At 39.4% G+C, this 26,540-nt stretch overlaps 1 protein-coding gene across 4 annotated transcripts in view; it reads right to left on the bottom strand.

Annotated features, from left to right (window-relative positions):
- The window catches only part of RPS6KA2 (ribosomal protein S6 kinase A2), a 313,952-nt gene that overhangs the window by 174,866 nt on the left and 112,546 nt on the right, over window positions 1–26,540 (bottom strand). Inside the window, exon 1 of one of the 4 annotated variants that reach the window (XM_009471096.2) lies at window positions 974–1,525. The exons of the other annotated variants lie outside the window; for them this stretch is intronic. Within the exon in view, the coding sequence (XP_009469371.1) occupies window positions 974–1,072 (99 nt within the window). The 5' untranslated portion in view covers window positions 1,073–1,525. Of the gene's footprint in view, window positions 1–973; window positions 1,526–26,540 lie in introns of those variants that run through there. 4 annotated transcript variants of the gene reach the window in all.

Below are 26,540 nucleotides of genomic sequence, written 5' to 3'. Positions count from 1 at the left end.
ATATTAAAATGTATTCACCCAGCATGAGACTAATCCTCCTCCTGGGAATACCGGCACAAATGAGAGTAACTCCTCGGAGGTCAATTGAAGTACACCAGCATAAAACAAATGTGAGGCAGAGGGGAATCAGGCCCCATCTACCTCTATTTTAATGCAGAGGTTGCAGATCATCTGCAATGATAAAGTGAACAACATAAATATAACTGACATCTATTCAATTGATCTCACATCCTGCCGACTATTCACAGCTCCAAATATAGGGCTGAAGAACAATGGTTCAAGGAAGGGAGGCAGAAATCCTGGTTCTACCCCATTCACACATTCCCATCTGCTAATACCTCTGACTTGAACTGCCTTCATCTCCCCACACTGCTAAACCGTTGTAGGTTTAATTTGACATTGTCCCCTACTCCTGAAGAACAACTTTTACTTACAACAAAATAAAAAAAAAAAATATCAGGATGCATAGGAGAGAAGATAAATGCAAAAATCTGTGCAAGCATCGAGCAAGAAAATCCCCATCTAACATAACATACATATATCTCTATAAAAGGCACTAGCAAACTCAATTATTTGGAAATCTGGCACTGAGAAAGAATCATATGTGCACAGGGGAGGAAGACCAAAATATAAGGCTATTGCAAAGTATGGTGCCATTTGTGCTAATTTAAGTGGATCTGTAATTATTTCGTACTACTTCATGATGTCCTGAACCAGCTTCCTCCTCCCCTGCCAGGCTGATAAAAGGATCCTTCGCAACACACTAAATACATTATGCAATGTATTGAATACTACCGAGAAAAAGCACTGAATTACACTGAAACAAAGAACATCAGGTGCCAACATCACCACCTCCAGGGAAAGATCACCTTTAGCTATTTATCACATCAGTAAGCACAGGCATTCTCTTACATCTCTGTTACCAGCACCTAACAGTATCTGTTACATTTAACAAAGTTAAGGTGAATTTTACCTCAAATCTACTTAGACTCGAGCTCTTTGACCGAGATTTCTTGCGAAGATAGACTGAGAAGAACCGACGCACTGTGAACTTCTTCATGTTCATGTCCATTGCCCCGTCCCAGCTGCGGCGCGGAGCACGAAGGAGCTGTCGCACCGCTGGAGAAAGCTAGCGCATCCCGATTTCCCCCTCTTTATATCCACAGGCAGGAGATCCTCCGAAGCGTCTGCTTCTGTTCATCAAGCCGGGCACAGCTAGACCTGCAAGAGGTACGTTGCCAGAGCCATAGGAGCCCGCTGCTTGCGGTTCGGAGCATACAGGCGTTATACTCCCTCTTGCTTTCCAGTGTTTACATTTCGGTGCGGGGAGCCGAACTCTCTCTCCACTCCCTCTCCCCCTCGCCTTAGGTCCTACTACATCCAATCAGGCTCTGCTTTGGCTGCATGCATAATTAGCTCCGGCAGATGACAGCTCCTGCGTCCCAGGCGTAGCAGGTTTGAGATAAATATTAGATGCGTCTATTGCTTTGCACTCCCCTCTCCTCTCAGTCAGGGCTCTTTCAATTTCCTGGTTGCCGAATCACATGGGGAATAGGCACATGCTGCACTTCTGTTTTTAGCTCAGAATTTCAGCGCTGCTATAATTACTGAGGGCTATGGTGGTCAGATCCGAGAAGAAATCAGCTCCTGCATGAGTCTCTCTCCTGGGAGAAGGCTGAAAGACGCCATGACCCCACTGCCAGAGCAGAAGGGTCCGAAGCTCCTTTTATTCTGGGGAGTATGCAAAATAACATTGCCCTCCTGCCCCAAAATCAAAAAGCTTAAAAATCCTGTTCGCAGATTACCCGCCCACTTTACATTAAAATACCTAACACTGGCACAGCCCTGAAAACAGAAAGCACAATCTAAATGGTAAGTATTACTATTCTTATTGTACTACAGCAGGCAGCTACAGCCCTTTTAAGAGGTTGAATACGTACATCTATTTGCAGGCTGTAATTTTGAGCTCCTCACTATACTGCAAGCATGCAGACTTACAGCTGCACCCCCATCTCCCCAACATCATCACATTTTTCAGCTTTTCTTCAAAAACTAATGAATCCCAGTGTGATCCAGAGACCAAAGAGCTTTCTCTGCCTGCCGCACACAGCTCAGACTCCTTGTCCTTGGCAGCCTTTCCTTTCTGACTACCAAGGAGCACCCAGACATGCCTTTCTCCCATAACCTCATATGGAAAGTGAACAACTCTGATGACTTATTAATGACTCAAATAAGCCCAGAGAGAGCCGACACGGATACAGCCTGAGAAGACTCTCGGATGTTAAATGACAATACCACTCCGGTCACTCTGCTCTAAAAGAGAGAAATGCATTTTGCTTTAATTGCATGTCTGGACCCTGCCACGAACTATGTTGGCTGGTCACGCCTGTCACTACCTGCTTTGTTCACAGGTTCTCTGTTCCTCTCTTCTGTTTAAAGCTCACTACAGTCTATATGTACCTGGAAAAGAAACAAAAAAAAAAAAAGAATATTTTGGCATTTATGGTTTCATTAAGACGGAAGTCAGATTGGAGTGGCTACCTTCAGTGTTGGGCTCTATAATCTCCTACAGCCTCTGACTCTTCTGCCTGGACCACTGCTGACTCCCCCAGCCTAAGATAACTGTAGCGCAGTGGCAATCTGCTTTATCCCCTTCTCTTCTCAGTGCTTCCTTCTGAACGCTTCTCTAATTCTCTTGGTATCTTCTGGGGTTGCTTTCAAGGTGCTGGCCTGGCGTAAGCCGTGGCAAGCCTAGGAGCCCTTTGCCACTACAGTTGTGTTGGTTCCTGGAAAAAGATCCTACAGCAGAGGCAACTGTCCCAGCAAAACCTGAGCTATCCAAAACCCTTTTCAGAAGCAAAACAATAAACAGGTAAAAAAAAGCAATTTGGTTGGTGTAAGTGTTAAACTGCTTCTTCCTGTACCCTGCCCTGTGTTTGACAAAGAGTTGTCCTGACATGAGTTAGGCTAGGCTTCATGCTGACAAAGGCTTTTGGCAGCCACATGCATTCTTACCTTTGTAAACCACTTGAGCTTTAAATAGGATTCAGACAAGTTCAGGGTAACTCCCTGAACCCTTCCCATCACAGATACAACAAAGTCCCACCTGGACACAGACATGTTTGTTTATGCAGAGATGATAGTAATTTCCCAGCTTTGAATACACAGGGTACTATTCTGCTCTATGTAAGAAGTAGTATATGACAGGCTGTTACTACTTACAGGAGTAGATTTATCACAGCCTTCCCATCCCATTATGCACATAGTAATTTAACACACAAGGACACACAGTCATCATTAAATGTACCTGCTCTGTAATAAGCTTCCAAGATGATGACATGGGCTACGACTTAATACCTGTCATGTACATTTATTACATTCAGAATTTTGTTCTTTACCACAAAAGAAAAAAAATCAGTTACAATGTATTGGCAATTTATTGTGAACATCAGAGCAAAAGTTAGCGCCTTTGATGCTAAGGTTAGACTGTAACACAAACAGCATGCCCAGGCTAGGAGGTAAGTCTCTTCTTACATCCCTGCCAAGACACAGGCATGGAAATAGGCATGATCTCCTTGCTTTCTTACTCCCCTTTCAACCAGGTGGATTAAATACAGAAGAATAACCAACCACCTGTGCCAGGACATTGCACTTCAACTATTGGGGAGCAGAGCAATAGAGATATTACAGAGTGTATCTCCCAACTGTAAAAAGCAAAAGCAACCGAGTTGCAAAAATGTAGGAAAACAGAAAAGAAACAAAACAAAATACATAAGCACGCAAAACTAAAGCATAGGGATAGATACCTGAAGAACAAGTTCTACTACGGTTACATTCAGATGGTACGCTTCAAGACATGGAACTTAACTTTGCTTCAGAAAAACAAAGGAGAAGAATCTTCAAAAATATTAACTCAAACTTTCAGCTAGTCAGACAATATCCAGTTTTCCCAATGACTAATAAAAAGGTGCAAGCAAGAAAATAAATCAAATTGGAATATTCACCGTTATATTTGTAAACATACAACTGTCAGATCAACCTACAACGTGAAAAATAAGTGGTTATTTTTCTTATTAATGTTTCTTAAAAAAAAAAAAAAAAAAAAAAAAAAGAGGTGCTTTGCTCAAAGAAATGCCTGGGCTTTGATCTCATTAGATCAGTGTACCAATGTGGGTCCCAGCCTTGCCAGCTGCTGTACCTAGTTAAATACCTTGTCCAGTTTAGCACACCACTTACTTGACTGGAGTTTTCTCTCTCTCAAAAAAAGGATATGCTGCCCTGCCAGCACTGTGGAATACATGCAGCAGCTTGCCATCTCAAACATGCTTCCAACCAGTGATAAGTGATCACCAATGTTGGGGATATAAGGGAATAGGCAGGAAATAAAGTGCTTATTCTTTCTTCTTTCACCTCCTCCTCCTATTGGTATATCACAAGCTTCAGTAATTTTCAACCTTTTCCATAAGTCAACTATGAGAAGTTCCAATGGAGGTGCAGGACCCTTCTGACATTTTTCAAATTAAAATCACTGCTCAGAAGGAAGAAGAAAGCAAAATCATACAACTTGTCTAACTGTGTCCGACGAACTGGCAAGATGCAGACTCCTCGGCCACAGTCTCCTCTGCTCCAAGGAGCAACGTAACAGACCTACAGTACCTGTTTGATCTTGTACTTGTAGTCTCAAGGCCTTGGGAGCCTGGGCAAAGACAGAGGACCTCTTATACCCATGTATCTTTAATTCCACAATTGTTAAAAGCATTGTCCAACACATTGGCAATTATATGAAAGGTGACAAGTACACATACAAGTGCAGCAATCACAGGAGAGAATTACTTACTTTGAAAAGACCAGTTTTGCTCAATATGGTGATATTCTGATTAGTGAACTCCATTCTACGCCTTCAGATGTTCTTAAAACTGGGCATCAAAATAGGTTCTTGGTAGATTTGAAACCAATATTTTGCATCTAACCAATTAGCTTAGATGGAAAGTCTTCTGTACTTTTCTCTCTAGTAGACTACTTCAGCAGATGAGATTAAAAAAATTACTTAGTGGCACTGAGAGGGAGAACCATCTCTGTATGTGTCATGCGGGTGCAGATGAGGTCTCCTTCCCGCAGTTGCCTAAAAATCTACTTCCTCAACCCTCCTAAACACCCACTAGTCACGTGATGACAGAGTAGCATTACTTCCAGAGATATCAAATGAGGAGCACTATAAGGACGTATGGCTTGTTCTTATTTGTGCAGGAGGAACTGGGGCTGCTGCAGAAATAATAGTTCCAGGACAACATGATAAGATTTGATTGAGTTTTCAGCAGATGACAGACATCTTAACTCTCACAAAAGCATCTTGTGTTAGTGCTTGAGCATCAGATTGGCAAGTGTCACACCTGCTACATTGACTGCTCCCATATGTGCTTTGCTACTTATAGATTCACATGAATGTGCAACAGCGTCACTGGCCACATACATGTCAGTTGGCTGTGGACTACTTCTAGGACGGACATCAGGTCGTCTAGCAATTTGCATTGAAAACAGGCCAGAAAGTGTCAGCTTCAGTTTTGTTTTTTTTCTTTTTATTGATGTCACTAAGAGTTTTACTTTCTTGGCTGATACTGTATACTGGTCTTGCTGGATTTTGGTGGTTTAAACATAAGTATAAGGCAAAGAACCCAAAAGCCCAATCTCCTTTATATTATATAAGCTTCTGCTCCAACACGGTTGAAAGAGTTCACTGAAGATAGAATTCTGCTTTCTTACCTTTGGATAATAAGCAGAAAATCATACTGTTCTCCTATAATGGACTAGAATTTTTCTGGAAAGAAGGACGCTACTTGGTAACTGAAGTATGAACAGTCTTATCACATGAATATTTATGAACATCCACATTGAGTGAACATTATACAGTAAAGAATTGGATGGAAGAATTTCATTATGCACAGCATATGTTTACTGTTTATTCAGACTAGCCATGAACAATACTAGAAAGGAATGCATTCATTAGACATCTGCTAATAGGCAAATTTATCTTGGTAGGCTCTGAAAGATATACACCTAACAGGAGAAATAACACATCGAACATTTACTAAAACCCTCGTTTTTACTTTTAATAATTATCAACAGACTAAACTGACACTGCACTAAGCAGAGAAGCCAGACCACTGTTTGCCCTTGAAATCCCGAGAGAGACAAGTGTAGAATACAGCTTGTGAACTTTTATTCAGGAACATATCAATTTTAGGTAAAATTTTTCCCTTCTATTAGCTAACAAAACTACACACCAAGGTACAAAAGCAAACCAGGTAAACAAAAAGCATCATATTTAGTTGAGCTGAGTGACCTGAATTAATATCCCCCTGTATCTGAGACTATTTTGTGTGACCTTCAAGAACCTTAAACTCTCTGGCTATGTCTAGCTCCAGGGCATGTACAAAACCCAGCCATGTCCTAAACCTCTATTAGAATGGGGTGAGGTTCCTGATTTTGACAAGCGAATGTGTAAACTCAGGACCCTAAAGGTTTGCGCCTACACTGCACTTTAGTCACATCTCTGTTTCAAATCTCCTTTTACAAAACGGGGCTGGAGCACTCCACCACTGCATGAGAGCTCTCTCAGAGTAAACACAATGATGATTATTATGTGCTCATAGCCAAAATTTCAGTTTAAGCCTGGCATATATTTGCTAGTTTTGTTTACAGAAACAGATTAACTATGAGTAATGTCAAAAAAGAACAAACCGATGAGACATGCAAATTTACCTTGGTAAGCATTCCATCTAGCAGAGCAAATAACACATGGGATAGTTGCAAAATATATTGCACACCTAACACTCGCTGAAAATCAGGCTGAAGGTTGTATGAACACCTACCCCATGTTTAGACACCACAAAAGTGAGATTCATAAAATAAAAAATTAGTAGTCACTCTTGAAATCTTGAGCATTGGCTTCCTTCTTTGTTGGACTTGTTTTATTTCTTTTTGGACAAATTTTGAAGGACTGCTTTAAATTACTGTAATAACAGTACTAAACTCCTGATTACTGGCAGAGCTCTTCCTGCCTATTTTTGAAATAGAAGCTGAAGAAACAGGCAGAGGAAAAAAAAAAAGAGGTCTGAAGTGTTGTGATACACGCTCTCTTTCTGTCTCTAATACAGCTACATTGGAAGTGCAAAACTGAAAAGAGTAATGCAAAATCATTTTAACCTCCAAAAAAGTTAGTTACGTTCCATCTGATATTTATAAAACCACATAATGATTTCTTAATTCGCCTAGAACAGTATAACCCAATGTCCCATTTTACTGCCAACAAACTGAAGCCAGTATTAAACTCGTCTTCCATCCACTTTATATAGTAAAGCTAAAGAAATTTGCATCAGGATTTCATAACACCAGAAACTGAGAAGTATGTGGGAATCCTACGAGCAAAATTACTATGCTAGCATCTACTCTAAGATTTGATGGCATCATGAAGCAATAAAACCTGAGTTTTTAGAGCTACTTTGAAAACATCCACATGCCCTGGTTCCCACGTGTATAACCTCACAGCAGTGCTCGACTGTTGTGTATGCGTAGGCAGCTCACTTGGGATCAAAGCAAAGCAGCCTCCATCCAATAGCTGTCCCAAAGACACAGGGATGACCAACAGGGCTTCACTTACCACAGGGACTATGTGGGTCCAGAGACAGGTGTCACAGTTCAGTGAAAGCATTTAGGTAAAGACAAGAAAGACAAGCCATATGAAATGTCTCCTATGGTTTAGGAGTGATTGCTGTTACAGGGCTGGAGCCCACTATAATTTGCATATTTTCAATATGTTAGATGATCTTTTCCTTATTTGAATTCAGCTACATAAAGTGTCACCTCCTCTTAACTGTAGTGCCACTTCTCTCACCTAAGCCACCAGGCAGCAGGAAGTACATGATGCTCTTTCTGCCACACTGGAGATGAGTCTTCTTGACTGATGCTTCAAAAAATATCTGGAAAAAATTTCAACATCTTGTATGTGTCTTCCTACTCATCCAACAAGTCTGTGAATTTAGTTGTAAAGAGCATGTGTAGAATATACAACATCCAAATGTTTGATTAACCTAATGACAACCTAGTGGACAAAGAAATGCCAACTCATCATATTAAGTCAATTAAAGCTTTGACATCTTTCAGTAAATTTAGTATATCCTTTCAAATCCTGAAATAACCCTATAATTCAACATGAAGTATAGATAGAAATAAGCAACAGTGACTATGTGTAACACAAACACATATGAAACAAGAATCTATTTCCCATATATGCAATGCCAAATTGGTAGTTTGTTTCGTCTCGTTTTTTATCAACTGGAGATTAAAATGTAGAATTAATTGTACAATAAAGTAAGCCATACCATTTAATAGAAGTTCAAATGCTTATTCATAACCTTAGATACATCGATTAAAATCCTACAGAACTTCTGCTGTCCTCCTTAGTACGCTGTGTAGCACAATACACACTTGTGGCCAAAATGTTATAAAACTCTTAAGTGAAACTGTCTGCCTAAATACAGTGACTGGTATTCAAACAAAATGAAACACGCTTTAACACAAAACACAAATCAAATTTGTTACTTCACCAGCAATCTGATGTTTGAACCAATGAAAACTCCTGTAGGGACTGCCTCTCTCTGAACAGTAAACTTATGTTAACATCACAAAACAGCCATCTCAAATTCATAAAGAATGCTGTGTATAGTGCGCAATTCACACATTATACATTCACTGAAATGTGACACCTTTGTCCCAATACATTACTGGGATCTGGTTTTGTATTCAGACACCTCCTCTGGTGTCTGATATGCAATCTTATCACACAGTGATATGGGACAGAACATCTACCCATTAGGAGACTGGCAAAGACTAAGATTGCTCTTTTGCTTCAGCTCCCAAAGGAGAAAACAGATGTATACCTCAGATATGAGGAACAAATAATGCAATTACTACACAAGCTTGTAACAAGGTTCCCTCTCCTTCCATTACAGACAATAGAGACTTTTTACATCTTCCAAAGAGCTTTTCAAGGGCAGCTTGCTCTGGTTGGGCTGCCTAGAAAAAGGACACAAGCAAGGCCATCAAGGAGCATTTCAAAAGGCACAGCAGAGCCTGCAGCTGTACATCTTAGGGACTCAAAACTGCTTTATTTATCACTGTGATTTTACTGTGTTCTTAACATCTACAATATCTTCTTTTCTCTCTTCCTTCCCTCCCTAGTTTTCTTCTCATCTCCTTTCTCACTTCCTATTCCTCAGATCTTCTTTTCAAACATGTGACTCGCTTCTTACCTTCATCTCTCTTGTCTTAAACCAAGAAAGCTGAAATAATTAAAAACAAAACAAAAACGTTTAGCTTGAAGTAAGAAGGATTGCTTTCTGGTACTTTATTTTTAGGGACTATTTTATGGCACATCTCTGGAATTTACCAAGTCCAAAAACATACAAGAAGAAATATGAGAGAAAAGGAATCAGAAAAGGACATTCAGGTGGCTATACCGGTCATGTAGCAACACTTAGGCTGGTAACAGAAAGACAGAGAGAAATCTTTTCAGCAGGATGACTGATTTTTTTGCAGTATTATTGGGCATCTCCTAGCACATCTGACTTTAAAATCTCTTGGCTTCTGGAGTCATGGCAATACATGAGAAACATCACATTTCACTGAAGAAGAAAATACAGCTGCTCACCCTGGCCCAGTTGACCTGCTGCAAGATAGGTGCAGCTGTAAGAGATGCTGGAAAGCAGGAACAAGTTCTTCAAGGGAAGGAGGAGTGGAGCTAATGCCACCTGCTTCTCACAGGGCTAGTGGTGGGTTTGAAGGCTGCGTGGAAGTTTGTTGCACTTTAGACAAAAAGATCTTGGCTTATAAGAGGGGTATCATTAGTCCTGGCATAAGCCATCACTTGTGGCCTCAACTCTGCCATCTCCAGGCCACCATTTCCTCCTTCCTCTCTGTTGGCACAAGTATTCACGCAGCCACAGAATGAACCAAAATGAACAATTGGTCCAAGTTAAAATTGGGCAAAAAAACACCCCCAAAATGTTAATTTTAAACCAGTTCAGTTCCCTGATCTGATTCACTATACAAATATCTGTACTTTTTCCTGTGGTGGGGGCAAGAACGTGTGCTTGCACAGTGGCTCTGCCTCCTCCATTAGCAAGGATGGGTTATGCCAACATAAACTGCCCGCTTCCGAGATACGAAAGCGGCATGCTGCTGCTGCCTGGCCCAGCAGCACTGGAATCACTGAGCAGGCCACATCAAACTACCCTTTAGATCATAGCGAAGGTTAAGATAACAGCTCTGGTATAGAAAGAGCATTTTAAAATGTCCTAAAGTATTTTTCTCTATTATAAAACTAGCAGAAGTGAATTGGCTAAAAACATACAGAAACTGGAATCATGCATTGCCATTATACGCTTTCCAAAAAGTTGAATCTATAAAAGATTCTCAGCTTCTTTAAAAGGAAGAAGATCCCTAAGGGTGAGAGAGAGTAAGCTATAGCTGCGCTGCAGAAATTCAGGAGGCTACACTGCTGTTTAATGGACTCAGAGGTGCCAAGTCCACCCACTGGGAAAGCCAAGAACCCTACTAGAATTGACTGAGCTCCCTTTTAGTGCAGAAGCTCAACCACTGGGCGTCTAGTGCAGAACTAAGACTGCAAGTTACAGGGGTGTTAACTGGCACCACACTAATTGATTTTCTGAATAATATTTTTTGGCATTTGTCTGATCTAATCTTTTGTGGCTGCTAATACTTTCCCTGTCAGGCTATTCCATGTTCTGTTACATCTGTATAACTGTACCCACAAACACACACACCTCTTAGAAACTTCTGTATGTAACTAGCATTTATACTAGCACATGCAGAACTTGAGTACAGGTTAGGTGCTACAGGTCTGAGATATCCGTGTGAATGCAAATGGCACAACCTGAGCTCTGAAGTTTGGATGTGTTTGATGCATATTGCTCAGTGAATTTGAGAACCACTATCAAATGCAACATGAATGTAACCACAGGCAGCCAATCAACACATAAATTGTTCGAACTCTTCTAAACTTGGTTTAATGCCATCACAAAGTCATCATACAGTTAAGTTTCCAGTACTTGCTACTCCCCTTGGGAGGCTGTCTAGAAACTCACCTTCCTATTCACTCTAGTGCCTAGCCTAGATGCACGATAGCCAACTTAAAATCGTTTGCTCCTATGCCAGCACCTTTAAATATTTCTTTTCCCTACCTATAAGCAGATTTTGTTTTTTAAAGGTTAATCATATCTCCTCCCAGTCTTGATTTTGCTGTGCTAAATGAGAGTGATCTCTTTTAGCCTCTCCTCACTCAACCATCTCTCCATGCTTTTGTCCCAATAGGCAGCCCTGTCCTAGACTTATTTACGTCTATATTCATCTTCCTTGTAAATGCCATGAACAGAATAGGTTTTACCAGAGCCTCAGTAGTAACATTAATTAGAAGTTCATCACAAGAAGTACTTCAGGGTTTTCCTCAATTTTTCCATGACTATTTCAGATTTGTGGTTCACTGTTGCCCTGTAACTGAGCAGGAGACAAAACCAGTCTTGTTCAGTGGTGTACTCTAACTGGGATTTCTACACCTGTTGTGTACTCAATGGAGAGAGACAGAAAGCTCTCAGATCTCCTCTTTGGATCCTCTGAGCTGCACAGGGTAAGAGGGATTATTTATCTTCTGGAATGCCTTTACATTGACTGCAAAAGGAGCCTAGACAATTATCTTTGATTAGATGCCTAACTTTAAGCAGCTAGAGTGAGACAAATTCCTTTCTTCAGTATCTGATTTGGCCCAGTGATTTACTATTTTCATTCTACTTTTAATACTACAGAAACAAGCATCAACCACTTTTCTTATGCAATGATGCAGTTCTCTCTATTGTTGGCACTTCCTAATTTTATGCTATCAGTAAATTTCACCTTTTTCTTAGCTTCAGTTTTGAAGCTATTAATAAAAATATTAAACCAGAACAATCTCAAGATCACTCCTTTGGGACCTCTCACAGCAATGCATTTCTGATGCCAAAGATATTCCTCTGGGCAGTGCATATTGTATTCCCTTTCATTTCACAACACTTATATTCTTTCAGTTGGGGGGGGGGGAAGAAGGGTGGCAAAGACTGAAGATTGCATGCCATACACAGTAAAGGCTGAAATGTATTTAAACTCACACAAAATATAACTTTTTTAATAGTATCATTTTTAAAAGACAGTCTTAAGATTTTGGGATTTACTTAATCTTTAACACGTTTGGAGCTAAAAATACTACTATAACCAAAGTGTTGTTAATTATTTGCTATGTTAATGGCATACATCTAGCTTGTAACTGGACCTAAGGCTCCTTCCTTTGCTTCTTGCAGGCTGGGAGGTGTTCTGCTGAACCTACGATGACTTTTTACAACTCTAAAACAACATTTCTTGCTATGAATTACTTCATGCGCTGACCTGACTTGGGACCAAGGATGTTTATTTCTCAGGCTACTTTAAGTACACAGTGTGAATACACATCTGCTTTTTTAATGGTCATTCAATGGGCAAAAATATCAAGCAATAGAAAACAACAGGTAGGAGGATGAAGCCAACTTTTGGAAAAAGGATTGACAGAATAAAAGCAAATCAAGCACTTGTCAAACTTTGTCTATAGACCTTTCACATGCTTCTCTCTCTCAATTCCCTTTATCAGAGAGTTCCAAACAATAACCTACTTTCTCAGACACATGGGAGATAAGAAGTAGTGGAGGACAAAAAGTTTGTTATGCTGCCAATTTGAAAAGCACATTAAGAAAAAAGAGGTTGCTTGATAATGCTAGTTCTTGTTCTGTGGGGCTGCAGAGTCACTTGCCCTAACCACAGAGCATTAAACTAATTTTATCTAGCTGTGGATCCTCCAGAGAATGGGTTAGAAAGGGAAGGATTTCAAGGAACAGAGAAGAAATCGATTTTGGGGAGAAGAAAAAAAAAAAGAAAAAAATGGGGGGCTCTCACAAATAAATTCAGAAGGCAAGAATTACAGCAGATAAACCATCTCCCTTTTCTTCCTTCATGGCTCCCTCAGGACAGGAACCCACTTTATAATCCTGCCCTGAAGTCATTAGTTAGTTGTATCACCACACCAGTGGAGCATTTTGACCTTTCCTGTACAACTGAATTCTTCTATTAGGTTGTGAATTTTATGAAGCATTAAGAATTTTGTTTTTAATGGGCTTTTTCATATTTTTCTGCCTCTTGGAATCACCAATAGTCAAAATTCACCTTAGTCATATGTCCTAACAGTATATTTCTTCCCTTGATAAATAAGCATTTCTTTTAAGCATACCATTAACTTGGAATGTCTTAATGCTTGTTTTGGTGACAACTTCAACATCGCTGTGAGAAATTTCCCTCCCTGACCACTAATGCATAATCTGAATTTTATCCTAACCTTGGATTTGAGTTTTGTTTGGATACTTCTTGAGGATTTTTATTTGAAAAAGAATGAAACTAAGCAATCATAGGATAAATACTACCATATAGTATTTCTTAGATAAATGTACAGTTCTTAAATCACTTTTAAAACTTTGAAGTTTTAAAGCCTGTGGCTCAGTAGAGCACACTCATTTGGAGATGGTTAAAACTCAGTATTTCTGAAAAATATGCACAACTTGGCAGACAAAAAAAAAAAAAAGACATTCTCAAGATTTCCTGTGAAGTTTCAGAAAAACTCTGAGAACATTTCTTAAATGGCTTACACATTCTTTCCTACCATGCAATATTTTGAATTATTTCATCATAGCAGAATATAATAGAAAGCACATAAATGTGAATGGAAAGGGACCTCTGCAGGTCCCTAGCCCAGTCTCTTGCCCAAAGCAGGACCATCGTCAGCACTACATCAGGTCAAGTCTTGAACATCCGCAGATGAAGTCTCCACAGTCTTGCTGGGTGACCTAGGCCCATGCTACTCTACCTTCTAGATGAAGTTTTTCTGATCTCCAGTCTGAGCCTCCCTTGCTGGCACTTGTAGCCACTGACCAGAACTGTTTTGCCTGGTGTTACCAACAAGAGTTTGGCACCTTCATCTTCTGACCATCCTTCACATAGATGCAGATTGCTCTTACATCATCCCTTAACATCATCTTTACCAAAGTATGCAAACCCAGCTCCCTCAACTTCTTGTAAACAATGTACTCTACAACCTGGCCATCTTAGTAAAGATTTAAATTACTTCAGCATTTTTCATTTAAAAGTATACAAGCCCATGTATTTTACAAAGGCATTTAACTAGTTGAATCTATTACTTTCATTTGACTATGTGCTTTTCACCAGATTGCTTGATTCTTGTAGAAGTGAGGCAGCCCAAATCTTTCTTATCTCCAAGTACCTCAGCATCAGAATCGAAACATACACTGACTACTAGCAATAGCAACATTGCTTTCTCCATGCAACTTTGCTGTATCAAAACAGGAGAAAAAAAAAAAAAAAAAAAGCAATTCCCCCTGAACCAGAAATAAGCAATATTCATGATAAGCAGTAAATTGTGGAAACACTACCTGCATTCTTTAAAGTAGTCTTCAAGGATACATGGGATTTCTTGTACTGATCAGATTAAAGTTCCTTACAACTCAGTAAGAAGTATCTGTTATTAACCAATATTTAATGTTTAAAAACAGAAAAAAGACAACAAGACGCAATTCACCTAGCCACTTACATAATAGCCACTGGACATGATGGCACATATTCTTGAAAGTTGTGTGCATTCATATGTATCCTGAGGGATAATATGGGGTTACCTTTGTTTTGGTTATACAACTTGAAAATAGTTTTGAAACAAGTTGCCTTTCCCTCAGTAATTTCTCAACACAATGAGCCCTTGCTGTTAACCTCTTCTGACAGCAAGCTCACTGTGTTTCCTTGGATTAGATCTGAATTTAGTGTCTTTTAATGAGAATTTTCCTACAGTTATGTGATGGTACCAATGACCTGGTAAGATAGTTGTTTTGTGTGTTGTGATTTTGAAGACGCTATTGTTCAAGTCGGATAATGTCAATCTCAACTAAATCCTGGCACACCTCTAGACATTTGCATTACTCTTCTCTAGTCTTTTCTTATTTCCTCTGTGATTATGTTTTCAGATAACATACATGGGATATTAGGCACTTCTCATACTACAGGGGCATTACTGTGTGATTTCTTCATCCTCCTGCAACCCCTTCCCAAACACCCAACCTTTTCAACTGCTGGTGTGCACAGAGCAGATACAGCCACTGTGTCACTCAGTTTCTCTGTTCCTATTTTTAAGCACATACCAGGCCTCCCATCAGCAAAATGACATGTGTCAAACTGGTTAACAGGAGAATATGAAATTTATGGAATGCTCCTATTTCAGTTTTCCTGTTTGTAAATGTCGTTTTGTTTTGAATTACAGTACCACATTAACATTGTTCTAATTACTTTCATTGCCCAAAATAATTTTTCTAAACTACTGGCACTTAGTCTCTCAAATCTCAGTGAAGTAATGCTAATAACTTCTGCTAATGATACTGCCCTGCCCCCATCCCCTCCCCCCCTTTCCAGTGAAAACACAACCAGCCTCATCTTCACTGTCCTCCCAGCCTCACTTATCTTCTGTAGCCATGGGAAGATACCAGCAAACAAGAGAGACAAGGAGGGAAAAAGGAACAAAAGGTATCTGAAAAATTTACACGTCCCTGGAAAGAGGAAGAAATACTTGTGAACTATAGAATGGAGATTTCGCAAATACAGGTTAGAAAATACAAGAGCAACATATCTGACACTAGCAGCTACCAAATGGGTCACACTGGGTATGCAGCTGCCCTAAGCCTTCAATGACCAAAGAGTCATTGCCTAACCACGTCAGAGCCTTTATGCTTAGTGGGAAATGCATTCCTCATGACCACTTCCATAAGTATCCTTTCCACTGTATTATCTCTAAATCAGCAGGCACACAATATGTTATTTTCATATATACTAAATACCGACAGTTGAATTAATATCCAGCTGGGTTTGAATTCTTCAAATGCCCTGAGACCATCGGCTGCTGAAGCTAATATGCACTAGCTATGTAGACAACTTGCTATTAGCAGCTCAAATTTACTATTTACAATTTCTAGGCATGGAAAATACATATTTATTTCTCTTTTCTCCCTCACCTATTATCAGGCTCAGTAACTTGTCTTTTAGGGAGATCATGAAGCCACATTGAATGTCTTTCAATCATTGGCATGTTGCAAATCTTTGCTCTCAACTTAAACACAGATGATTTGGCCACCTTTGTTGCTTTTACTTGCCTCTCAAACCTAGCACATTTTTTGATGATATCTTGGCTGGAAATGAACCATAGGTCTAAAGCTCATACAAGCAGATTGCACAAAAACTCCGTATGGAAATCAGAGCTGATATGTTTCAGGGAATCTGCATATCCTTCTCGGGGAGTTCAGAGGCAAATTCTGTGCCCTTATTTTCCAATGACAACTTTGCTTTTTGGAGTTCTTTAGCAGGCAAAACCCACCAACCGCTTTTCCAGAATATTAAAAATAATTGAGATAATGAAAAGCTAATAGACTTTAGCTTAGAGGGTTGCACAGAATAGCCTGTCATTGTTCAGACATCCCTGTAATAGAGGACCTTGTTAATTAGAGATGATTCACAGATGGCTTGCAATAGATTCCGGTAGTTCTGAGTAGCAGTAATATTTTCATATTGAGCTCTTCTCTACTCAGGAGTAATGAAGCTTTAACTTTAATTAAAAGGAAGCTCCTTTTTTTAAGCCTGTAGGTCCAAGCAACACTGAACTACAGACAATTAGCATCTCTTTTACTAATTTTCCATATTTAGAGTTCTGCACTTTACGGTTTTGCTTTCATAACATTGCCTACCAGAGGACATCTAAGCACCTGAAGAGAAGCTGTCAATGAGAAAGCAATATTACTGCCACTTTAAATAGAGAAACAGGCAATGAGGTAGAAAACTGTTTGCTCAAGACCTCTCGGCAAGTCTGTGATACAGTTAAGAACAGAACTGGGTCCATCTTAAATACACAGTCATGCCCTTCCAACTCCATGCCTCATCACATAACACCATCTGCTTCACTTGATAGGCATCCACTGCTTTAGTTCATGATCATTACAGTGGTACAGTTTGAGATTATAACACCCCATTACTACTGATAGAGGGGTTCCCATGTTCTGCCACCTTCCCTCTTCCTTTCCCTTAAGACTTTCTCTTGTCTTTTGCCAGAGAGCCTGCAGCAGATTGATCCAAGGAGCAAAGAAACACATATACACAAATTTTCTGCTGGTTTAGCTCCTGAACTGAACCCTGAGGGGTTGGATGAGCTTCAGTAGCTGAGCAAAGGGAGATGATGGGAGCATGCAGGAGCAGGAAGGCAGGTCTACACCCTTCCAGGACAACTGGCCATGAAGTGGGCTTAGCTACAATGCCAAACAGGACCTTACCTGGTACAGTAAGTTGACCTAACCTGGCACTAAGCCTCCATACCTTGAACTGCCTTTAGCTTTATAGCTTTCACACTTTTTTTAGCATATATTTTACTTGTAGCCAGGTCCCCTCTTTAAACTGAATTAAGAATAATTGCTCTGATCACTGATAAGAACATAGTGTTTTGTTTTAGAGCTGTCAAAGGTCTGTTCCGAGGTTTCCATGGGCAAGACAAGCCAGCTTGTGCAGCCAGCAGCACGCAGAGGAGCCACACGGCTAATGCCATTAGCTGTCGGTGGCTCCATGGCCCTGATGATCCCGGTGTGGACTTACAGCAGGAAGGCTGGGGCTACCATGCTTCTGTCTGGGATTCCCCGTGGTAAATATGTACACATCCGTACGTACAGTGTGTGCACACTGGAGCTCAAATCACTTGCACAATTCACTGTGGGTGCACCATGCTTATGCAGGGTGGAGGTCCAGAGCAAGGCTGGAACACACACACACAGACTAGGACCAACAGCAAGCTCTTTTACCCGTTTTGTCACCATGTCTCTTTACCTGTGAACCTAGGAAGCTTCAAAACATTTGAGCTCAGGGGTTGCCAAGCTTTGAAACATGACATGAAGTGACGTTAATCACTGCATTCAAAACATTTGATGAGAAGCTGTTAATTTACTAATTGATACAGGCAATGACACAACACCTCTTCCTCTCTTTTTGAAAAGTGGGAACAAAGAAGGACAACCTGCATCCAACAATAGCATTATACCTTCTGAAAGTTCACCATAAAATTCCCTAAGATCTCTTGCCATTAAACAGATTTGCAGGATTCAATATTGTGAATTATTAGGAAAACAGTAATACTGTAATTGATAAAAAAACCAAACAAAAAAACAACCAAAAACCAAACCAACCAAAACCAAAGAAACCCCCAAACCAAATCCCTCTCAGTCTCCGCATCCAGTAGATAGAATACGCTCAAAAAAAAAAAAATCACTTGCTTAAATTAAGCAAAAAGAAAAGAGAGCACCTATAACACAAACACAAATATTTAGCCTTTTTACTTCTTATTTAGGACTCATGGCAAGTATATACAAGCATATATCCATTTAATCCAATAGAGGAAAATATACACAAGCAGTTTTTTGGTCAGGAAGGGATTACTCATCTGCAAAAAGCTACCTGCATCATTCAGTGTTCTCAGGATCAGGACTTTTTTTTTTTTTTTTTTTTTTTTTTTTTACAGTCAGCTCTTCGGAGAAGACACATGTTCCCTATATAAGCATTAAGCACATATTAGGTGCTTGACTAGTACAAAAATAACAGTGCAAAAATCAATAACTGCATCTTAATTTGAGGAACGAAAACATTTTGTAAAATATAAAACAGCTAATCAAAGACAACGTGGAAAAGCACAAATAAAGAAATCAGAACCTTTAATTATTTCAAATATAGGAAAACAGTAACAGATTATTAAATAAACTACATGGCCCAACAATTTGCATTTCATATAGCTGGCTTCATTGTATGTCTAATAACACGATGTTAAATATAACAGCATGAACTTATCTTTTTTTTCAGTCACCAGAATAGCTGTTGATTATGCTTTCAAATGCTTTTTTATCTTATTCATTGGTCTGAGTTTTCCCAGATGCCAAATTAAAGTAAATCGCTCTTTAACACAAGTGTACAGCCAACTAACTATAATTCAGGGAAGTCTAAGATAATGAAAGCATGCTTGTTTGAATGTAAGCTATATTCAGCTTTCAAGCACACCTAATGCACACCTGATGCCCAATAAACAGCAAAATCATCACTGTATTTTTCATTTATTAGAAAAGTTTTTGTTATACTTTCAACTGAAGACTTTCCTTTTTCAGGGAAAAGTTCACATGGCCAAGAAGAAAAACCCTAAACACAAATCGCTATGTCTTTATGCACTATCCTTTAAAAAGCATTTTTTCCAATAGATGCTTCCACAAATAAGTTTTTAATATAAAATGCAACTGACAATTCAGCTTCATTACAAACCTTCCTCCAAAAGCACTCAATTTGTTTTAGATGCAATAAGCTTGCATGTTAGAAAATAAGTAGCAATAAGCACCTTCACATTGTAAGTTTATGAAAATCTTGATTAAAGTAGAGACAAAGTTCCAAAATGTTAATTTTTCTCCCAAATCTCCTTGTGTGCCAAAGAAGAATGAAGAATAATAACTCTGCCGTAAGAGGCTCATTATACATAAATACTTCGATTGTCCCATATAGTACTTAGGATTTCCTATGCTACTACTTCTGTCAGCTCACACAGGTTTGTCAGGGCATGCTGAAGAGACTCAAATATAAATTCCTGAAAGAATTATTTTTTTGCAGGACTTTTTTGTCTTTTTAGCATATAACAACTTCCTCATATAGCACACACATACACCTGACCTCCACCTCACCTGAGAAGGTGCAGTGTCACTCTAGCTTACATGCCAGCCTCATGCCATCCCAGCATACAGCTCATGACAGTTCCTAGGGAACTTTCTTAATAATCCAGGTCCTAAAGGTTGAGCACTCGGAAGGATTTAGGTTTGAAAAAGGTCAAAGGCTTTTGTCTTGCTTTTTCTAATTTATACATAGTATCTCTCACATCTGGAAAATAAGATAGAATAGTAACACTTAATTTTAAAGCTTATTTTGATTAGCATTTTGTTTAAAAGTCCTTTTTGAGAAACCCTATCCTGCTTTTATCCATATTATCTGTTCCATAAGCTTTCCTAGGTCTAGGTAGGATGCTGCTCACGTACTTTGTAATGAGTCTTCCCACAGCAATCATAAAACAACAGACAACATGACACACATCTACAACAACTCATTACTTTATCCTCATAAGCACAAATTTTTTGCAACCCAACAGCACCCTCCTTTCCACATACATAATTGTGCTTTTCTAAAGGGAAAGATGGATTTCAGTGGGGCCTTCATTCTCTGTCATGTGAAAGACCTTACTGCTATTGTCTCCACAAAAGTCTGTTTCATTTAAAAGGATCCATGATATTAAAGACTCCTCCTTCAGCAGGAATTTCTGCCTATTGATATAGATATGGCAGACATGAGTATGTACAGCCACATGTGGTCCAACAGCAACAGCTGAATGTGTAAAATAGACATGTCCAAATTAAACAATGAGGGAATCAAAGAGCATCCAGAATAAAGGCAGGCTACTTTTTAGTTTCAACCCAGATGACTGGTAAATACATAATTAAAGGAATATTTACTCATTAATATGTGTGCGCTTTTGGTGTTTTGTTTTTGTTTTTACACACCTGCTCTGAAAAGCTTAAGTAGACCAGCATACAGCTGCCACACTTGCTATTTAGGTGATACTGTTAAGTGTTACTATAATGTCAACAATTTTTCAAAGATAAATTCCTAAATGTTGCTGCTTTCATTTTTCACTAACACTAATTGGCACTATAAAGAAAACAGAATGGTACTGAAATCTGTGAGGCTGAATGAAGCAAAAGAATTCACAAGCAGAATTAGCTCTATATTCTGCACTCCAAGTACACTGCCAGCCAGGCAGAGTTATGCTAAGTAGATAACTTTGTGAACAGTCCACTTGAAATCAAAATCGGGTGGTGCAGTGGAGGGCCATTCACTGAACAGGAATCAGCATAGCAGTAAGGGAAGCAGGGGAGCAGTAACATTACTCGTTTTGTTTCTGAATGATCAACACATTTATGTTACTTTAATATTGTCGCTATGTGGAAAGCCATGCGCAACACACCTCTTTCCCCTGCAATCTCAAAAGGCCTGCTATATCCAGAATCTGAGTCAAAGCAATGTGAATCCTGTTTCAGGTTTTCATTGTTCTCAAATTAAATCAGACTTTCAGTTAAAGTAATGCTCTAATTCTGTGCCAACAGCAGTCTCCTCTAAAAATTCCCTCCACTGGAATGACAATTCCTATTTCGAACATTTTACCCTCTCCCCTATAAACCAGAGAAGTTTGACATATGTTAATCACTGGACTTAGCCTTGACAAATGACCATGAGGGAAGGGATTAACATATTCCCAACTCAGAAAACAGGGCATGAGTTTGCAGGGACAGAAAAGGTATGGGGTGGAGGGTAGTTATGCTTGTGTTCAGAAGCAAAAGAGTCTTCCTGGAAGCCAATACAGCCAGCAGGTCTCTGTGCAAAGGCTCTAACTTCCTTGCAGTTTTATGCATTTCCATAAAAAAAAATAAAACACATCATAGAAAGCAAATAGCATAAGGTTTGCCTCTGTGATTTACGTACTTCTCATCAACATCAATAAGCAATTCACCCATCCTCAAGTATTTATCAGCCTAATTTTATTAGATTGCCAATCCCAATGAGGATTAGCACCCACTCCGTAGGTCAAACTGATTTCTTCTCAGTGCCACAGCTTTCAGGAGCTACCCAGCAGCTCAATCACTTGGACTTTCTGCTAGAGAAGCATTCAGGAGAGCAGATTTTGTATCAGCCACTGATAAAGCACAGCAGTTTTTATTTTCATTATTGATTTTATTCTCCTGCTTTGCTTCAGGCATCTCGGGGAGGGAAGAAGAGAACAGCAAAGAATAGGAAGGGCTGCAGAGAGAGGAAGAATGAACTGTACAGGCATGTAACTTCAGGGTTATTAAAATTTGTGCCACTGATTTCTGCTCCAGAATGAAACTGCAGATTTTAATTTTTAAAAAAAGATTAACGTAGAAATTTAAAAAAGAGTGAGGAGAATGAACATGTTTATGCAGAATGTCAGAATATAATACTTTATCCTGTCTTTCTTCGAAACCAAACCTGAGAACTAGTTACTAAGTATCTTTCTTATCATACTCTTTGCTATTGTTCCTGCAATAATTTCCTAGTAAGGAAAACAAATGTAAATTTTGTTCCTACAGAATGGTACAGATGACCTTGTAACACTTTTGAAAGACAGCAAAATGTTCCACATAAATCATTGCAGGACTGAGTCCCATAATGCTGTAATTTATTTCTAATTCCCTAAAACAGTATGCAGATGACATAGCAGAACTATATGCATGTCATCTGAAATGACAGCTGATGCTATTATAGAGACATTCAGAATCAAAACAGGGTTAGTACTCAGTCCCCTATCATCAGATCTCAGAGATTTATGTGCCTCCTTGCTTGCAGATTTAGGAGATAATCCTGAATTGCACTTATTCCCCTTGCACCTCAATTTTCATGCAGAAGAAATCTGCATGCAAAAGCAATGAGCTGTGTGATGTTCAGGCAAGTTGGTCTGTAGGTGCCTTCATGAAACTCACTTGCCACATCCATCACAGAGTGCTTTTTAGCACCTCCCAAGTTTAGCCCCTTCCCTAATCAAAGCTGCTTTACAAGTATTAGCCATGGTTATTCTTTAAGGAAGGGTAATAGATGACATCACCTACAGCTGAGCAAATTCACACTCCCATCTGAAGACTCTCCTCATTAAAATAACATAGGGCAGAACATTATAATTAATAGAATCTTTATCATTTAACTACAACCTCCCTTGACCTGCCCTGCCAGCAGAAAGAGAGCTAAAAGTGGATAAAACTACAGTTTGCATCGACTTGTACCTCCTCCTCCATATCACCAGAAGGAACGAAAGGGGCCACAATGCAAATAGATGTAGTCCCAACACTTAGTTAGACAAAGACATTTCTCTTTTCTTCTTGACTTCTAGAAATGAGAAGTGACCCATTTATAACATTCGATCAGTTTTCCTGCTACATTATTAATTCCCACAGCTGTGACAGAACATTTGGTCCTGCATTGGGCCAAAAAAGATTGAACTGCTTAGATGCCATCTGTGCTTTTGAAAATGCTATGCAGTGTCTTTAATCCAGATAATTTTGTATGTATGCATATGAGCACATACTGTTTTGAAATGCAACAAGTAGTTCATACCAACAGCAAGGGGGTTACAACTTTAAAAAAGAATTTATCTTTGAGAAATTTCTTAATTTTAATATCTCCCCTAATTATTCAGAAATCTAATGGAGGATCCTCTCTGAGGACTGCGAGACTGCATAATGTGCTTCTCAAAAGTTTCATCATATCAAAGAAAGGGGAATTATAAAAAAACACAACAGAGCCAAAACCCAAGTTATTGATTAATCACAGACATCTAAAATAGTAAAGAGATGTGTGGGTACAATGGATCAATAGATTCAAATCTAAAGCAGGCACACCACAAAGGCTGCATTTTGATTTTGAACACAACAGTTCAGAGATATCCCCTATTCAGATGATGAATACTGGTAAAGACTGATAGCATCTCTCAGACGCTACAATTGCTTTATATATTCATCCAACATATGTTTAAAAACCTGCACGTATGAATTCATTATGATTTTACTAGCTGACCCTTGCCTTTTTGTTTTTTAAACCCCAGATGACAGAGATATTGTGACCTTGAAAAAATTACGTGAAATGAAATTCCCACCACTGAATAAGATTTGTCACTTTGGGCTCTGTTCTACATTGTGCTCAGTATCTATCCAAGTTAAAGTGACATAAAATGAGTATAACTTATTTTTCATATTACTAGGTTTTATTCATAGTAGTACATCATCATTGTTTCATAGTAATGAAAGCTCCTAGAACAAGGAAATAATGTAATACAGTTTGTATTATAATTTGAGTAGGGAATGCATGATCATTTACTCTTATCTTCATCTTATATATTAGTCACAAATGGTGTTAATGTGAGCTGTTAATACCGCACTTTGTATTCAAACAGGCTTACAGGCAAAACCAAACCAAAGAGAGAAAAAGAATTCTTTAACCAGCTGTGTGACAATTACACTGAGGTCAGACTGTCCAGAAACACTGAGTTTTGGGCTAAGGCAAAGCACAGAAAGGTTTGGCCTCACCAAAGCCTTTGGCACAAGGTCAACAGCGACTGGAAGAGTTTGGTGGAACAATGTCTGCATTTGACTCTGCACATGCTCTCCTGTCTTGTTGAGTTGCAGATGATGACATGTAAAGGCCAGACCCCAGCAGGAGTACCAAGACATGGAAGTTGCTTCTCTTATTTTAAACCCTGCTCACAGCTGCCCAGGTTCCTGACAGACCCCCCCAGACTCTGCTTCCAGGTGCCATTTTTGGTGACACTAAACTCCAGCATATTGTGTCGAAGTAGAGACAGACCCAGAGCACATGAAACAGAGAAAAAAGGCTCACGTTGGTCTCTTGTCCCAAGTAACAAGCAATAGGACAAGAGGAAATAGCCTCAAGTTGTGCCAGGGGACATTTAGATTAGATATTAGGAAAAAATTGCTTCACAGAGAGAGCGGTTAGGCATTGGAACAGACTGCCCAGGGAAGTGGTACAATCACAGTCCCTGGAAGTATTCAGAAAATGTGTGGATGTGGTGCTTAAGGACATGGTTTAGAGGTGGACCAGGCAGTTAGGTTAACAGGTTAGACTCTGATCTCAGAGGTCCTTACCAACCTTAACAATTCTATGATCACCATGACATATATGCACCACCTTGACCTCATCAAAGAGAATGCCGCACAGCCTAGTCCCCCTTCTGAAGGGCTATGAGGGCAGGGAGCAGCAAATACACAGGATGAGGGGAAAGCACCGCAATGGCCACGGTCCCACACAAGCTCTGTTCCAAGCCCTCAGCTCCAGGAAGGAGCATCTGCCCCTCCTGACCCTGAAAATACCAACACATGCTGTAATTTGGTACCATATAAGGCCAAAGCAAAATTTAATCCGAGTTGATTTTCTTTCAAAGATTGATATAGATTAATCTTCTCTGATGGCAGGAAATAAATTGCTGGTACTCCAGATATATTTTATTATTCAGAGCCTTGTCATTTAATGACTGAATCAGAGGTGACATGGCTGAGAGAACAGGGAGCTCATTAACATCCATCAACATGTGGTATACAATATGCTAACTTCAAATTTGTTATTTGTACCCCAACTCAGTCATACTCTTTTAGTACTAGTCAGCTAATGAAAAGTACAGCAGCTTGGATATTTTGACAGAGAAATGAAGCAGTGGATTAAATTGGCAGTGGCAGCAATGTAGAGCCACTGAATGAAGAGGAAAAGGAGGAAGGAGATTGTGCTACCCCACACAGTAACGATGGTCAGAGGTGAAAATAAGTTTGCCCAGATGTCAGCACTGGTTGGAAGCACTCGTGAGCTCATGACGACTGCAGTGACCCTCTCTGCAAACCAGGAGGTAGGACCTGAAACTGCAGAAACTGCTTCTGTTTGCTCACTGTCACCTTTTCTCTTCAATGCAGCTTAAAGAGAATAATGCCCTCCTCTAACTTCAAAACCTAAAAGTTTCTACTGAAAAGAAACTGTTATTCCAGAATTTGGCTTGGTCAGGAAATATATATGACTTAATATCTTGTACAAGAAATCTTCAGACAGCACCTATTACATATCTGGGAGAACTCCAAGAATGTTTTACAGGACAGAGATGTTGGGCTCCTTGGGACTCCACAACCTCACTTGAGGTAAGACTAGCTACAGCGTGTAACAGGTCCCAGGGAATTAGAGCTTTTGACATTACTTATTTTGGGTCATTTCTTCCCATTGTATAGCATTCAGCTTGCTCAGCAAACTCAGCACAGCCCCAGTGCTGGTCAGCTGACCTTACACTGTTATTAGACATAGGGCCAAAGACTACAAAGCAAGAGTAGATCGTGTAACACGTAACCAGGACCTATACTAAAATGCACTATGTACTATACTAGAATGTAATACACAGCCAGGACCTTTAATGAAATCTTTTTAGCTGGTCAAAATGGAAAAAGCATGATGCTAACAGACAGCATCTGACATCTTTAAATTTCATTCTGAGGCATAATCAAACCAGCTCCTTACAGCAAGAGGAAATTCGAGGACAAGCTACAATTTGACAATTTTAGGCCTGTCCACTCCTTATTGTTTCTAATACGATGAAAGTAATAGCTTAAACCAAAATTTGCCTCAAGGAATCTGATGTCTTCTTCAAAGAAATCAAATAATGAAGGAAATAACTCTTAAGTCCTATTAAACAC

This window comes from Nipponia nippon, unplaced genomic scaffold, assembly GCF_047370975.1.
Source record: "Nipponia nippon isolate SJK-2023a ecotype South Korea unplaced genomic scaffold, ASM4737097v1 scaffold_4, whole genome shotgun sequence".
Lineage (NCBI taxonomy): Eukaryota > Metazoa > Chordata > Aves > Pelecaniformes > Threskiornithidae > Nipponia > Nipponia nippon.
The sequence above is the reverse complement of the archived record's forward strand: the minus strand, read 5'-3'. Positions and strand labels throughout refer to the sequence as shown.